The sequence below is a fragment of the Temnothorax longispinosus genome, chromosome 7 (genome assembly GCF_030848805.1).
Source record: "Temnothorax longispinosus isolate EJ_2023e chromosome 7, Tlon_JGU_v1, whole genome shotgun sequence".
Classification (NCBI taxonomy): Eukaryota; Metazoa; Arthropoda; class Insecta; order Hymenoptera; family Formicidae; genus Temnothorax; species Temnothorax longispinosus.
In genome coordinates this window covers 20,206,721-20,222,910 of record NC_092364.1, presented here as the reverse complement: position 1 = coordinate 20,222,910, position 16,190 = coordinate 20,206,721, and the positions used below count along the sequence as shown (strand labels likewise).

Below are 16,190 nucleotides of genomic sequence, written 5' to 3'. Positions count from 1 at the left end.
GATTGGTTTATCTAATAATTTTTATATTGGGTATTTTAAAGATTCATTCATGTAGGATTATAATTATATTGGTATTAAAATTACTTAAAGGCATTTCTTGACGTTAAATATACTTTTTTCTACCTACTTCCTTTTTTCTTTCTGTAATGAATCTCTTGGGTTAAAGTATCACATAATCGAAAAGCACCAGTAGTCTATTGTAATCAACGCCACTAAACGGATTAAGACTACTGGTTTGCCCTGGCCATATTTGAACAAGAGTTAAAAGAAGAAAAAGGAACCTGTTCCCTATTGACTAGCAAGGGATTGTGCAAGAGCCTTTGTTATAAGAATTTTAGCTACCGGTAGGGAAGTAATATAATTAAACCTGTAAAAAAAGAAAAAGAAGATGTATGAGTATTGCTTTATTGTTGACAATGCATTTAAAAGGGTGGTGGCCCGCTCAGGTGTACGTGTCCCACATGTGAGTGTGTATTCGTTGTTCGTACTGGTTTGTGCGAGTCCAAGAGGGGTAAAAGGTGGCGAATGGAGGCTGGCAGACCCTGCAGAAGAAATAATAAGCGCGTTCAGCAGGGATGCGTTCGAGAACCACGTACTTCGGTAAAATTTACACTTTGGCAGAATAGCAGAAAGCAGGAAAGCAGAAGCCAATCAGGAGCCCGATTCTCTAACGACAAACGTATGCGTAGGTAAACTCTGCTCTAACAGAAAAGCTGCAAGCTTATTGGCTAAAAACTGTGCGATAGCCAATCAATTTGCAGCCTTTCTGTTAGAGTTTGCGCATACGTTTCTCGTTAGAGAATCGGGCACCATCGTTTTCATGAAACTCGCGTGCGAAATTCAATGCTTTTCAAATAGAAAGTCGCATACGAAAATCATTAGGGCAGGCTCGAGAATACGGTCCCTGAACTCGCGCGGTAAGCAGAAGGGAGCGTCCCGTTTTAACGCAGCGATTGACCACAGCCCCCGATGCCTGGAGTTTTCCTCTGAATCAACAAATCAGATATTTATATTTTAAATCAATTGACGACGTGGTCAATTCCCAATTCTTAATTCTTAATTCTCAATTCTCAATTCCTAATTCTCATTTCTTAATTCTCAATTTCCAATTCCCAATTCCCAATTCTCAATTCTCAATCCTTAATTTCCAATTCCCAATTCCCAATTCCCAATTCTCAATTTCCAATTCTCAATTCCCAATTCCCAATTCCCAATTCTCAATTCCCAATTTTCAATTCTCAATTTCCAATTCCCAATTCCCAATTTTCAATTCCCAATTCCCAATTCTCAATTTCCAATTCTCAATTCTCTATTCTCAATTCCCAATTCTCTCTGTTTTGATTGGTGGCCGCAGTCAGCCAATCAGCAAGCGAGCTACCAGTTCTCTTATTATAGGACTCTAATGGCACCTTGTGCTACGTCTATATATTCTTATGTCTATGGTCTATGCGTTCCGCACTCCGCACACTGCACGCCATTTTGGAAGAGATTCGTTTAGAAGTAGTTGACGTTCCTGGATTTTGTTACATTTCAGCGTCGCGCGTTCTCTCGGGCGAAGTATTAGCACGCCAATAATGGGCGAAGATTTTAACGGAGGTGAGCGATTTGACGAGCTGGCGCGTCCCGCTGTCAGACGCGTCGCCCCGACGCAACTTCCCGCGTTATTAACTCGCCAGCCGATCTGTTTGCGATACGTAATGGCTGAATACAAGCTAGTAAACAGTTCCAACGATTGATTCTCGAGATGGGGGAGGGTCCTCGTTGTTTAAATGTCAAATTTGTTTAAGTTCTTCTATCGCGTTTGCGTCACAACAAATTCGCACGACTTGAAGTATCCGCATTTGAACAAGTATATCAGCACTTGCTGAGAATATATTGTCCACTAATTTCATTGTATATCATTTAAACATTGTCCTTATTTGATGTAAAACCTAGTAATACATACGTAACTGACTTACAAGTGAATTTAATCAACTGTATTTAGTGTTATGTAATATGGACGACGATGATGCTATGCTCCGATTTTTTTTTTACTTTTATATCTAGAGCGCGATAGACAGGATCGGGACAAAGACAGAGATCGAGATAGGGATCGCGACAGGCGGCACCGATCGCGCAGTCGAGATCGCAGAAAGCGCTCCCGTTCTCGCTCCAAAGATCGCAGAGACAGGAAGAGGAGTAATTCGCCGAAGAAGAGTCGCAGCTCCAGGAGAAGAAAACCGTCTTTGTATTGGGATGTGCCGCCGCCTGGTTTTGAACATATTACTCCTTTGCAGGCAAGATTACTTGCTATCGGATCCACTCTCGACATTACTTTTAATGCTATGCATATATGTATATGTATATGTTTTGTCTGTACAGTACAAGGCTATGCAAGCGGCTGGTCAGATACCTGCAAATATTGTAGCGGACACACCTCAGGCAGCTGTACCCGTAGTCGGTAGCACCATTACTCGTCAAGCGAGAAGACTTTACGTAGGAAACATTCCATTCGGCGTCACTGAGGAGGAAATGATGGAGTTCTTTAACCAACAGATGCATCTTTCCGGACTTGCGCAAGCTGCTGGAAATCCAGTATTGGCGTGTCAAATTAATTTAGACAAAAATTTCGCATTTTTGGAGGTATAACTTATCACGTGCACATATCAGATATATCTCTGTATACTTTTTACACATCATTCAAAGATATGATGTGCACATGTATTATAAATTTTTATTAGTTATGCCGATCAGTAATTTAAGTACCAGCAACATTTCTTTATTCCTTTTTTCTCTTTTTAAAATGTAGTTCCGATCGATAGACGAAACCACGCAGGCTATGGCGTTCGATGGCATAAATTTCAAAGGGCAGAGTCTGAAGATAAGAAGGCCGCATGATTATCAGCCAATGCCGGGAATGACCGATAATCCAAGCATGAACGTGCCAGGTACGGTTCCTGGTATGTTTTAAACATACATTTTTCTCATCTTTTAATAATATTGCATGACCGCTTGATGATAATTTGCACTTATTTTAATTCTGCTTATATATCTCTTTTAGATTCGCCGCACAAGATCTTCATTGGTGGTTTACCAAATTATTTGAATGAGGAACAGGTATGCCGGCAAATCCGTGAAATAATTTTATTTATTGCACACCTTTGGATGCAGTTCTTCTCCATTGACGCCCATTCCGATCAATCGCAATTAATCTGAATTGCATTACTAATGACAGTGGCACAAACTTTTGGTCAATCGAGAGAATCGGCTTCAATGATCGACGAAAAATTGCATCGCGATGTCGCAACGGCACAGGATTAGCGTGGGGACGCACGCATGCTAATCCTGTGTTGCGTTACAAGTTACCCTCAAAGGACTAAATTATAATATAGGTATTTAGCTATTTAGCAGTGAGTGCACTCACATAAACACAAACGACCGAGAACCTCCAACTCTTAAGTTCAACAGAGGTATGTATGCGTTTCCATCAAGATTTCGGCGTTGATTAGGTTCCTCATTAGGTAGAGATTCGTTACTCGGACGTTGTGGCTCCCTTCTCGTTTTTGTGTTTTATCTTCGGAAGATCCGCTTCTCGTTTTTTCCTGTGGAACTTCCTTATTACTTCTCGCATCTCGTCGTTTCTCCAATGTGGCATATTTAGTTTAGGGAACATTAGTGGCGTTACAGCATTTATTTAGGTGGGGTATGCAGTCGCATCAACGGTTATCCTTTCTCTCTTTCTCTCTCTCTTACAGCCTTTCTAGGCACATCGCGGACCCAGTCCATCACGAGGAGATACGAGTCTCTCAAATCTAGGCAGTCTTTTTTTTTAGGAAAGCCAACAGGAAAGGGGTAGGGGGGAAAAGAGTTTGTTCCGACTATTGAAATAAATCGATTAAAGGAAATAGACGATCATTCGCGTTTTCAATTCTGCCTGAAATGCAAAAATAAATAAAATAGAGATACGTGCGACGTTTTGAACAAAGCTCTTTAAAGCTGTTTTATGACTTCTATTTCCAATTTGAAATGCCTTTACAGAGCCGTCCACTTTCGTGCAGCAATGATACGTGTTGCAAAGAAGGATCTTTTTTAGGTTCTTTTTAGGTCTGCAAGAAAAGCATAAGATCAACGTTTTTACATGTAGCAGAAGTTTTTTTTTCTTTTTCTTTCTTTTTTTGGGATTACAGGGTCAACACATAATTTTATGTGCATCTGGTAACAGCTCCAAGTTCTCCGGTATATATTCTTTTCAGGAAATACCTTTTCCTTTTTGCAGCTGTTCTTTTTACAGGCTTTTCAGGCTTTACTGCACGTCTCGTCTTGTGCCTCGTTACAGGTTACCGCGAACGAATGATCTTCGAATATATCAATGCATTGAAAACTTGAAAAACAAAATGACAATGCAAAGAAAAACGGAAACTAGTAAAAAAAAAAAAAGAAACGGCAATTTTATTGGATATTAGGAAGTTAAATATAAAACGGTATTCTTACAAATGGACTATGTTTAAACTCGTAAGAGAGTAAAAAAGAAAAAGAATATGAACGTCTCGTTATTATGTAGTAAACTGTGGACTGATACCAGTACCCTTTCTCCCCATTTCTTAGCTTAGGGTCGTGCCGATCAAAAGCATTCGCTTACCACTACCACTACTTCTACCACTACTTCTACCACTACTACTACTACCGAACATGACAAAATACCACACTGCCTGGAGAGAGGCTAAGCCCAGTCCCTCGAGGCAAGTACTTAATACCATTCTCATTGCCTTCGTACATTGGGTTTATGCGACAATTTTGTAGCCCCCCTTCCTCGATGTGTTCTCGGTTCTCCTGTGCCAATGGTGCGTTCTCTGATTCAATAGTTTCACATCAATAAAAGCATGTTGCTTGATCAACTAAATCGTGCCGAGTAATTAGTAACTATCGGATGTAGAATGCGAAAGAAATTCAGAACTGAAAGAAGTTCTTTAACGAAAGCAACATGCTGTTATCTCAAGTTTTGAGTTTTCAGTTTCCCAGCCCGTGGAGACGTAAGTAAATTTAATACATATATATTTTAATTAAAATCAAAGACGAAGATCGGCGTTCGAAATAACGAGCGATGTAAGGAATGACGCCGGAGCACAATTAAGCGGAAATTGTTTTGTCGGACGTGAGGGTGATGTGTAAGGAGTTGCCACCGAGGAAAGAGTGATTAAGATACGCAAGCATATCTATGCATTCATATTTCGTTTTTCTTAATATCTGGGCGATGCAACTTTCTTTCTAAAATTCTTCTGTAGAGAACTGTTTGGAAATCCAATTAAATTGCCTATTTTGTCACTAACTGGTGTAATATCTTCTCTCTTTTTCTTTAAAAAGCTATTGTACAAATATTCTTTTAAAATCCTTATTTCATTTTGACGATGTGATTTGGTAAAATAAAACTTTACTGATTAATCTTACTTAAATTTCATAAATGCAAAATTTGATTATTCTTAATCACATGTGACAAAAAGATGTAAAATTTTAACGATTGATTAATATCAGAGTTGCACAGTCTATAATTTTATAGATTTAAACAATATGTTTTGTGCGAATGAAGGAGTAACATTTTTCACGATAATACAGGTGAAGGAGCTGTTGATGAGCTTTGGACAACTGAGAGCGTTCAATCTAGTAAAGGATTCCGCAACCGGTCTCTCCAAGGGATATGCATTCTGTGAATATGTAGACGTCTCAATGACCGACCAGGCAATCGCCGGATTGAACGGGATGCAGCTGGGGGACAAGAAATTAATTGTACAACGCGCTAGCGTTGGTGCTAAGAATCCTATGATAGGCGCACAAGCTCCAGTACAAATTCAAGTGCCTGGTCTGTCAATGGTTGGCACTAGCGGACCTGCGACCGAAGTGAGAGCTAACTCAAACGAAATTGTTCTCGAAAAATAATGATTTTGCGATCGAACTTATAATTGTACAATACCTTTCAGGTGCTTTGTTTGCTCAATATGGTCACGCCCGAGGAACTAATGGAGGAAGAAGAATACGAGGATATCCTCGAGGACATCAAAGAAGAGTGTAATAAATACGGTGTGGTGCGATCTGTGGAGATTCCTAGACCCATCGAAGGTGTTGACGTTCCTGGATGCGGCAAGGTACGCTTAATATCGATATGAAGCTCCTACATATTATTTACCACGTTTTATTTCGTTACAGGTGTTCGTAGAATTCAATAGCGTGATCGATTGCCAAAAAGCGCAACAGACTCTCACGGGCCGAAAGTTTAATAATCGTGTTGTAGTTACATCATACTTCGATCCCGACAAGTATCATCGTAGAGAATTCTAAGCTGTAGACTTCTCTTTTCATACCATTTAATTATATATATATATATAATGCAATGTATATGTGAATTTGAATAATCTAAACCTAAACGTACTCCAAACGAGAATTACACATTTACCAATAATCGACGATAACGTTAAGGTTGATAAGAAATTGCCGCGTTTAGTAACAAACGATTAGAATTGTAAGTATATCGCAACATGACCGCAACGCGTTTTCTTCGCGCTTTAAAAACACGATATGAACATATGTAATAATAATAAATACAATTGGTCGTTAATATAAGGTGAACGATGGTAATCGATAATTTGATATTACCTGTTAGGAGATTAAGAGAATGAGTAGACGATCCTGCAGAGATTAATAAAGCAAGAACATAACATCACTGTGTTTCTACAAAAAAGTTTTCTTCTAAAATTCTACATGCATTAATAATATAATTTATGATGTCGATTATTCAATACAGTGATAAATGATCATATTGGGGATTCTGTGGGGGTTAACTAATTCAACTTTCCAGCTGCAACGCAGGTTGATAGGAATGACTCTCCCCAGTGTCCGCGGCGTCTACCACGAATTTCTGTAGTAACGCGTAAAGTCCGCCGCCGAGCAATAGCATGCCGATACCCGTTAAAAGTGTTATGGCCCAGGCCGGAATCGCTGTACCTCCTGAAAATGATTTAACGAGCATTCAGGCTTTTGATCTCGATTACGCGCCGCACATTCTACTTTAATTACTATCATAGACTTACTGTAATAACGTCTGGTTATCGTTTTGCGGCCCCTCAAAATTTTGCGCCTTGCCTCGACTTCCTCCAGGAATATGCCCATTAAAACTGTTCGGCGTTGTTTTCAAAAGCGAAAGAAAGATTAATTCATTTTCATGGAATCTGACTTTTTGTTACATGCTGTGTCGCGTGTAATGTTACGTTAAAATTTATTGACAAAGATAGAAAAATAATGATTGTGATATCATCGCATTATATTTGGTGAAAAATGATTAAATTCTCGTTTAAGATAATGTTACGGACGATTACATTATCATCCCGATAAAATTCAATAATTATTTCTAATCGATCAGCGACGGTTTCTATGGTGCAATGACATGAAAAGTGGAACGCCTATCGTCGACTGCAGATGAATGTATCGACACTTTTCTTTCCGTGTAAAATTAAAATCATGTTTTACTTACGTAAAGCTATAGTTAAATAGCACACAAACTTTTTCGACCACATTTTTCTCTGCCCAGAAAAAAAGTCGATAGATGGAAAAACGAAAGAACAGGATCGAATCGCTGTCGTAGTTAACTGTACAATGTCTACGCAACGCGTACTGAATCACACCTTTGATAAGAGATAGCTGAGTGTACAGCTTATCTGTTTTAAGATAGTGAGAGATACACTTTTTCATTTACGGATATTCCCGTTCCTACACCTGACGTCGTGCAAATGTAGAACATTGGGAATCAGTCTATCAATCTGTCGTTGCATTTACTGACGCATCTATTTTATAGCACACTTCAATGATCTTTACGTTAATTAATAACTTCTATAAAAGAATGAAAGTTTTCTAATGATCTATTATAGCTTAAGATTTTAAATTTGTATTGTACCGTACAATAAATATGATTAAGGTGTGTTCTTATCGAATTATTGTATATCGAAATAAAAGTGAGGTAGCGGGATCAAGGATTTGTACAAATGTCTACATCCGGTGAAGGATACAGGACACTCCAAAATCCGTTCATCCTTTTATGATCTTTTATTGATCCAAATTAAGGAAACTGAATTACATCTACAGCAAATTATTACAGAATTATTGCAATTATTGTTAGATCGATGCCAATGCGGTAGGTCGATGAAATAACGAATTGAGCTTAACGAATGTGTGTATGTATGTGTACCTTCAAACTGGAATTTTGCGAAACAATAATTTCATTGAAGAAAACAATCACGAATAATAATTATAATTTAATATGTGCAGGAGTTTATGACGAATGGCAATGAACAAAAAAGCGATGGGGAGGAGCGGGAAAAACACAGTTCAAATAAATAAATTAAAAAAAGCAGATTAAAAGTAAAAAGCTAAATCCGCCATACACACTTCACGTTAGACTAGAATACATTCTTTTTCGCGTGTTTTACGCTTGGGAAGTTAGCATCGATGTGATTGTAGTAATTCAGCACACATTCTGGTGGCCCCTAACGCGCTTGCAAGTTTCTCTTTCTTTTTTCCCTTCGAAGAAGTGATACGTGAAATATAAACTTCGAACGCAACTCATGGATATAATTACCGTAATTAATATAAATATAACTGGCACATATACAAGGCATTTCAAATTCCGTTTCACGTTTCGGCGACTTTCACAACGCGCCTTTTTCCGCTCCTATCAGCATATACTCATTTACAATCATAACAAGGACCGAAGACATCTCTCTCTCTCTCTCTCTGTCTTTTCTAATAACTTTATTCGTCAGCACCGTAAATTTCTCGAAGAACATTACTTTCCGTCTTTCACTAAGCGAAGACGCGTAGGAAATTCAACGTTTTAAAAGCTCGATGATCAATTGAACGACAGTAAGAATTTATACGCATTTCTTCCGCGACTGAAAGATTATATAAAAGAAGAAAAGCAAGAGACAAAAAGGAAAAAAAATTTCTGACGAACATTTGAATATCACATCAGCGTCTTGCACTATGACTTTCTAAACTGAAAATCGATCTGGGAGCTTTTTTTTTCTATTCTTTTGATCTTACTATTTTTTTTTATATGTGTATCATGACAAACGTAGTTCTACAAGAAATAATTTCCAAACATATCCTCGGGATACGTTACGCACGAATGGCTAAACAAAATAAATAAATAATACTGTATAGATACATACCGTTTACGGTGCACCTTAGCTATTAACATATTAAGTAATTATTACTATTAGAACAATGTACTCAAATAAAACATTCAGATCAGTCCTTCCATACCTTGAAAATATACCTCGAAAAATAATAGGAATGAAAGGAGAATCCATCTCCGACGACCGGAAAATCTCGGTAAAGGAAGATTGACGGTAAAGATAATGAATTTCTTTCTAAATATCTATCCTTCACAAGCTATACTAAGAAAATTCATAATATCGGACATAGCCATCGTGGAGATCTCATCTAGATATGAATTTTTTATTCTAAGCTATGCCTTACGCGCCTGCGATTAAAGTCACCTCGTAATTTCGCTTGAGAATATTCGTAATACTTAGGTGGCATAATAACTTCAAGACATACCTCGACAGGATTAACCGACCTATTTATGATTTCGATAATAAATCATCGGTGCAGTCGTGAAATTGAGCTGCGCAGAATTAACCGTATTTATAATCCTTTAAAATCCTATTGCATTTTCTCATTAGCTCAGCATATTGTTACTGCTCTTTATCTTCCATACTTTTCTCCATTTTTTTTTACAGAAATGTAAATTTCGCTCATATTTCCGCACTACATATACATATCTTTATTGTTTGTTAGATTGAGACGAGCTACCGACGAGTTACCTTCTCATTTGTCACAGATAATACATAATACCTTCGCTTCAAAAGTACGGAACTAAATGCGAGAACAGTGTATTACGTAGATCTCTCTTTTTTTCCCTTTTCACGTTGATGCCGGATATTAATGTGAATTTTACAATTCGTCTAGATAGTATACGAAATCGTGTATGTGCGTGTACGTGTGCGTGTGCGCATGTTGCAATTTTTTAATAACTATAATCACGCTATGGTTATTCTCTCGTGGTTATTCTCAAAAAACATTTCTCTAGCTGTGGAGCAACAACTGTCGTGGAGTTTTTGTCGGGAATTATCGCATCGTTATTAAATACGATCAACAGATACATATCGCAAGTGTGTATGTGTGTGTATGATTCAAAATTCCGTATGCAATAAGTTATTAAAGAATGTGTATAATATACAAATATATATTATGCAAGGTATTTCTTAGAGCGTTCACTAATTACATAGCGCTATTCCTTATAAAAAATTGACAAGTCCTGAACCACTTTTTTCCATATAATATTTAATAAAGTAGTAATTAATGAGTGAAGTCATCCCAATCAGCGCCGTTCTTTAGCTGAATGTACGTCAATGACGCGCACGGTAGCGCGCGTGAGCGCTCTACCGCTACACTATCAGGTACGCAGCTCACTGACATCCAGCTTTATTAAGCTTTATTAAGCATTATATGGAAACAAATGGTTCGTGACTTCTCGACTCATTTTTTTACAAGAAATGGCACTATGTTTAGTATTATGGGGCACTTTTTAAGAAATATCCTATATGAGATATATATATATGTATATGCACATTCTAATATATATAATTATATCTCTTTTATTACCGAATAGCCATATAATTTAAACGGGCTAAGCATTTCGACTTATGCTTACTTTTACCTTGTGGCTAGCTGGTGTTTTGGCTCGAAGTATTCTTTTTCGTTTCGCTCGGCGCCGCGGCGAAACTATTCGTTGAGGAAGATAATATCGCTTCCTTGAATTGATTGCCATTTAAGGTCGACTTTTCGCTATTTTCTTGCGTATTGCTGCTGCTATTGCTGTTACTACTACTCCCGTTACATTCTGCTGTTTTACTGTCAACAGATTCAGACGTTTCTTGGCACTGATTTGTAATATTGTTCATTAACTCTGCGGTGTTCTCATTGTCCTGCTGCCATTCATCCGACTTCTGTATTATATTTTTTTTAATGAGCACAGCTTTGAACGTCGCTAAAGTCTTGCGGAGAGTTATGCAGAAACCTCGAGATGCCGGGATGAGCGGAAATTCGGGCAATACTCTATCGTCTACAAATAAAATAAAAAGTTATTATCTAATTCCACATCTAAAGTACTGTAAAATGCTATACCAAAGAATATATTATATACCAATATCTGCAATTTCTTTAAACGTGGTGGGAGTAACTGGAGACAGCGGATGCTGATTGTTATGCTGTTCAGATATCTCCATCCATAACTCCAATCTCTGCAGCAACTTCTCGGCATGTTTCTTGAAGTGCGCGATGATTATATCCTTGAATACAGACGGTGGATACAGCAACAATTTAGTCTGCGCCTGTACCAGCTTTAGCACCACCATCTCGTTGTACATTCTCGAGTTTTCGCGTCCTTGCTGCGAGCCCTTCTGTTTCTCGAATCCGGCTTCGTTAAAGTACGGCTCACTCACGAGAATCAGACCCTGTATCGAAACTATCACTTGTAGCAGAGTTGACGAGCTTGTCCACACCTCTGTGCCACGACCAGACCAAGTACCCAGCAGACTCACGCACACCTTCCCGTCTTCATAGAGATTGGGATTTAGCCGATCGCTGCAGTAGGAGATATAATGACAAAGAGGCGGTGCGGCCGGATAGTCGGCGGACAATTGGAAATCAAAAAGGAAGAGGCCATCTTCGTAAGGCGTCTTTTCGGGGCCACGGAACATGACAGAATACAAATCTATACGGTCCTCAAATCCCTTCACCCAGACACCCGGCGGGAGCGAACTCTTTAGCAGCTTCAATTCTTTGGATACCGTACGAAAGAAGTTACTCATATCGGTGGGCTGGAACATGGTCAGCTTGAACTTATGACTGTCGGGCGCGGACTCTTCAATAGAGAAGCCCTCGCCTTCGGTATAAATCGTCGGTGGAATCTCGACAGAACAGGACGGATCCGTCATCGTTTCCAGACGTTCTTCCTCTTCGCCCTTTTGCTTTTTCCGCGGGGACGAGGTTTTCTCTGCGTCCGACAACGACATTTTTCCCAAACCGAATCTCCTCGATACCTCGGCATGCGCTAAAACGAGTTGCGCTTTTATCAAATTACACAGTTTAACGCACACTTGCGAAGTTCCGATGCTCTGAGAAGTTGGCAGACTCGTCGGCACTTTTTTCACTTTGTTTGCTTCCGTCTTCTCGGGCGGAGTCATACCGTTTATCGTCGACGAACACTCTGGTACATTATTAACGTCTTCACTTATGAGAAATTCTCCGCTGGACTCGCTCGAGCCCGACTCCTTCTTCGAGTTTTCCGCTGAATATAATCCGGAATCCTCGGGATTGGGATTAGGACATATAAATAATCGATTAACACTTTCCTCGCCGTCCTGTTTTTTGGCATTGCTTTCGATACTTGGAGTATTATCATTCTCCGATTCGTTGATAATTGTGGCAAACTGTTTCTCTGTTACGTTTGAATCATCGCCATTGTTCGATTTTTTCGAATTATCCTTATCTATGAATTCTTCCGGACATTCAGATTTAGGCGTAAAGAGTCTCGTGACTTGATCCGCCATGCGCTGCGCGACGTTTACTCTGCCGCGTTCTCTCACTCGCTCGAGAAGTCCTTGGAAGTGGCATTCGTGAAAGAACGTGGTACCCATCAGTTTATCCATGTAACGGCAATCTTTGTAGACTTCGAGTAGTTTCCTCATCACCTCTGTTGTTTGCAGGGATGGGTTTTGCGTAAAAATCTCTTCCAATCTTGACATCGCGATTCTAGCTTTCTCAATGTGTGCGGCTAATTTCGGTTTTATGTTATCCAATTCCGTCTGCTCGGTACCATCGTTATCGGCGATGAAGCAATCTTCCAATTCCGTTTCCCATGACGAGTCAGACGATACATCATCCCACAGCTCTCCTTCGTCGCTATCGTACTCGCCGACCTTGTAGAGATCCTGTGGCCAGCACATGCTAATGTGATCATCAATCCACCATACTTTCACTCGTCCTTCTGGGTAATTGTCCAATACTTGACCAGCAGTACATCCGGCGTCCTCGCCCTCGAAATTCGCTATTCGAATCACCAAGGTTCCCGGCCTGTATTGAAAGTCTGGATGATCCTTCAAGTCGTAAACGCTCACTTCCCGTTCCTCCAGAAAGATCGGTCTGGGCAAATAATTAATAGCAAATTAGAAAAAATATTTTATTTTTTTTAAATTTTATTTGTAATAATTTTATATTATGTTTAAATTATAAGTTCCAGAAACTTAGAGAAGATAGAATTCTTGTCCAATACTTCCATTTATGTACATTTTTCTATTAACTCCCACTTGATATTTATGTTACATGTATTAATACAAAAATCTGAATAAATAAAACTATTACAAAGTTCCAAGGTAACATAAGATAAAAAAGATAAGAAAGTGTTTTTATTGTAATACTTACTCTGGGTTTTGACTAGAAGTATATGTACGGAACCATTTTATCTTGGCAGTACGGCCTTGATGATCAACACTTTGTACAACGCCATACATTCTAGATTCTTCCTTTTGATCTACAACAAAGTCACCTGGGAAAAATTCCTTATCATCCAGGTGATGAATTGGATACAATTGCGTCGATGGTATGCCTAAAACAGAATAGCTGATATTTAGCATCATTATGAAATTGTTTCAACAATTGAAACTGTTTTTCTTGTAATAATGTAGAAATGAATGATATTATAAATATAAATAAAAATATTAAAACACAATTTAAACAATACATTCTTTCATATTTAAAATAAACAAAGATATTTCGTTTAAGTGCACCTATGATGCGTAATTATCTTTCTTTTTCTCTAACAAATGTCTACACATATATAATTATGTTATTATCAATACCAAATTCTACTGAGCCGTCTTGCCACACCACATTCGCTTTCGTATTAGTGGACAACGTTTCTACGACTATCTTAGCCCCGGGAATTAACGGAACAGGCGGTACTTTCTTTTTTGCCTTTCGCAATTTCTTTTTCTTCAGCACTTTCGTCATCAATGCAGGACCCTTCTTTTTCTTTCCCACTGATGACATGCTGGAACAACAGCTAGAGACCTACAAAGCGCACACATATTTCTATATCTTTCATTGCCTTCTCTTATTCAGAGAAAAAGAAAGACGAATAATTACCGAAGCGGAGTCACTTTGCGAACCCGTATCTTCCGTATCCCACTCGTCCGAGCTTTGAGCATGTTGAGGGGGCGGCATTAAAATATTGTTGCTTATGGTATCTTGAGAATGAACGCCGTTACTTTGACCGTTTTCCTCCGTCGATTGTTGACCAAACGTTTTTTCCTTTTTCTGCTCCTTCTTCTTATCTTCCATCAACTTCGTCACTGTGCTATTCGGACGCGTCTTCTTTGGGCTTTGCTTAGGAACTTGATAGATATCCCTTTGCTGCTTTCGCCACTGCTCACGGGTAATAACGTTCTCATTGCCCTTAATGACGTAGAAGTTACGATTGCCGACCTGTACCGTCGAGGGTTCGAATACGTTCAACAGTTTTAGCTTTTTCAGATCTTCACCTTCAACCACGAACTTTGGTTGAGCCTGATCGGACCAGGCACCGTCCTTCGAATATGCTCGGCACTGCCAATGTACTCCTATCCAATCGGTCTCCACCTTTTCCACAATCACTTTGGTTATTTTTTGAGGTTTTAATTTTCTTTTGGCTTTCATTTCCTTTGTGCACTGAATCCATTGCGCCTCCTCTAAGCAGTGAACCGGTCCCCATAGATTCTGACCAGGATAGAATTCAGTCGGATGTGGAAAATCATTATCCTAAAAATATATTTATTATATATTTATTATATAAATATATATATATATATATATATATATATGTGTGTGTGTGTGTGTGTGTGTGTGTGTGTGTATCGGTTCTATATGAATGTTGAATCTTACGCTATCTCGTGCCTCTTCCAACTGTCCCAACACGCAGGAATCCATCTCGTTTATGACACAGTGAGATCCGTCTGGCGTTACCAGCCATAATTTGAAATGTGTCATTCTAATGCCACCAACCCAGGAGTCCATGCACACCGCCATATCTGTCGCAAATTCCTACAAATAACAGCTGCGTGTTTCAGCATGTAAACAACATATTACTGTCTACCATAGAGATATTGACATACCTGCAATGGGATCAAGTCTTCGCTTTTGATATCTGTGAGAACCTGTTTGGTACCGATGACTTGTACACAGGCTGTCAACTCTACATCCCTGCAGTAGCCCCTTTGTGTATCCTTTCCCTTGATCATCCTACGTACCACATCTCCAGGCATGAGTGTTCTATCGGCCAAATGAACCTGGAAGCAAGATGTCATAAAAATCTCCACGCACGGCTTCGTTTAAACATCGTTATTTTGAAATCCTGATTCAATCCAGGGTTGAAAATGACAGGTGCAAAAGGTGTACACTCATAAGTCGAAAAATCGTACAAAAAAACGATGTGTAAATCGTGATGCATTGGACTGCTGAATCGCAGTGAGATCGATCCACGTTGCCAAAAAACCATCACGTAGATACCTTTTTGCAGTTGACCAACTCCTCGACACCGGACGGATGCCAGATCATACGGATCTCGCCCTTCTTGCGCTTCGGCAGGTTCTCCTCGTTGTCGCTGCTCTCCTCAGACAAGTCCAAGTCGTCGTTCTCCATGACGATGCCGTAGACGATATTACCCCGTTTATCCATGCGATAGACAACATCCTCGTAGAAGTACTGATTCTCCGGTGCAACGTTCGCCGCGGCAGCCATTTTCCCACCCCTGTCTGGTGATGATCGGCCTGTTCCAGACTCGCTCTCGCGTTTGGTTTTGGTAGCCGTCGATGGCCGATCCCCCGTGATCATCAGCGCTCACCGGCGATATTCCGTGTTCCGTTATCCGAGAGGGTCGAGCGTTACCGAACGCTGCCGAGGCTCGGCAGCCAAGCCGAACCGAGCCGACGACGGCGGCAACGGCGGCGACGGCGACGGCGACGACGTTGACAGGACACGCGCCGCGCAATCACATACGTCGCGTTATAACCATAGACAATATAACATAGCAGAGAGAAACCTGAGAGCAGTCATGAACACGGATTTTT

At 39.6% G+C, this 16,190-nt stretch overlaps 3 protein-coding genes and 1 pseudogene across 5 annotated transcripts; 2 read left to right on the top strand and 2 right to left on the bottom strand.

Moving 5' to 3' along the window:
- Positions 1-1,447: 1,447 nt before the first annotated feature.
- U2af50 (U2 small nuclear riboprotein auxiliary factor 50) lies at positions 1,448-7,994 on the top strand. Of its 2 annotated transcripts, none has more exons than XM_071784457.1 (8): positions 1,448-1,596; positions 2,047-2,276; positions 2,362-2,622; positions 2,789-2,939; positions 3,041-3,096; positions 5,590-5,871; positions 5,952-6,116; positions 6,178-7,994. In XM_071784457.1, the coding sequence occupies exons 1-8, from the start codon at positions 1,575-1,577 to the stop codon at positions 6,307-6,309; spliced, it is 1,299 nt and encodes a 432-aa protein (XP_071640558.1). In that variant the 5' UTR covers positions 1,448-1,574; the 3' UTR covers positions 6,310-7,994. The 2 variants fall into 2 exon arrangements, with proteins under 2 accessions (XP_071640558.1, XP_071640559.1); XM_071784458.1 differs by having other exon boundaries at positions 2,789-2,927; positions 6,178-6,597.
- Positions 3,192-5,583, top strand: LOC139816750 (uncharacterized; annotated as a pseudogene).
- Positions 6,148-7,633, bottom strand: Hoka (hoka). The gene is made up of 3 exons (XM_071784461.1): positions 7,499-7,633; positions 7,059-7,142; positions 6,148-6,975 (listed from the first exon to the last, which is right to left on the bottom strand). Exons 1-3 carry the CDS (start codon positions 7,539-7,541, stop codon positions 6,815-6,817), a joined length of 288 nt encoding a protein of 95 aa, XP_071640562.1. The 5' UTR covers positions 7,542-7,633; the 3' UTR covers positions 6,148-6,814.
- A 58-nt stretch (positions 7,995-8,052) lies between the features above and the next one.
- On the bottom strand, positions 8,053-16,170 carry LOC139816744 ((E3-independent) E2 ubiquitin-conjugating enzyme UBE2O). 2 transcript variants are annotated; one of them, XM_071784452.1, is made up of 8 exons: positions 15,631-16,170; positions 15,237-15,410; positions 15,007-15,165; positions 14,233-14,883; positions 13,947-14,157; positions 13,510-13,693; positions 11,231-13,230; positions 8,053-11,149 (listed from the first exon to the last, which is right to left on the bottom strand). In XM_071784452.1, the coding sequence occupies exons 1-8, from the start codon at positions 15,952-15,954 to the stop codon at positions 10,752-10,754; spliced, it is 4,101 nt and encodes a 1,366-aa protein (XP_071640553.1). In that variant the 5' UTR covers positions 15,955-16,170; the 3' UTR covers positions 8,053-10,751. The 2 variants fall into 2 exon arrangements, with proteins under 2 accessions (XP_071640553.1, XP_071640554.1); XM_071784453.1 differs by lacking the exon at positions 15,631-16,170 and having other exon boundaries at positions 15,007-15,152; positions 15,237-15,378.
- Between the last annotated feature and the right edge of the window lie 20 nt (positions 16,171-16,190).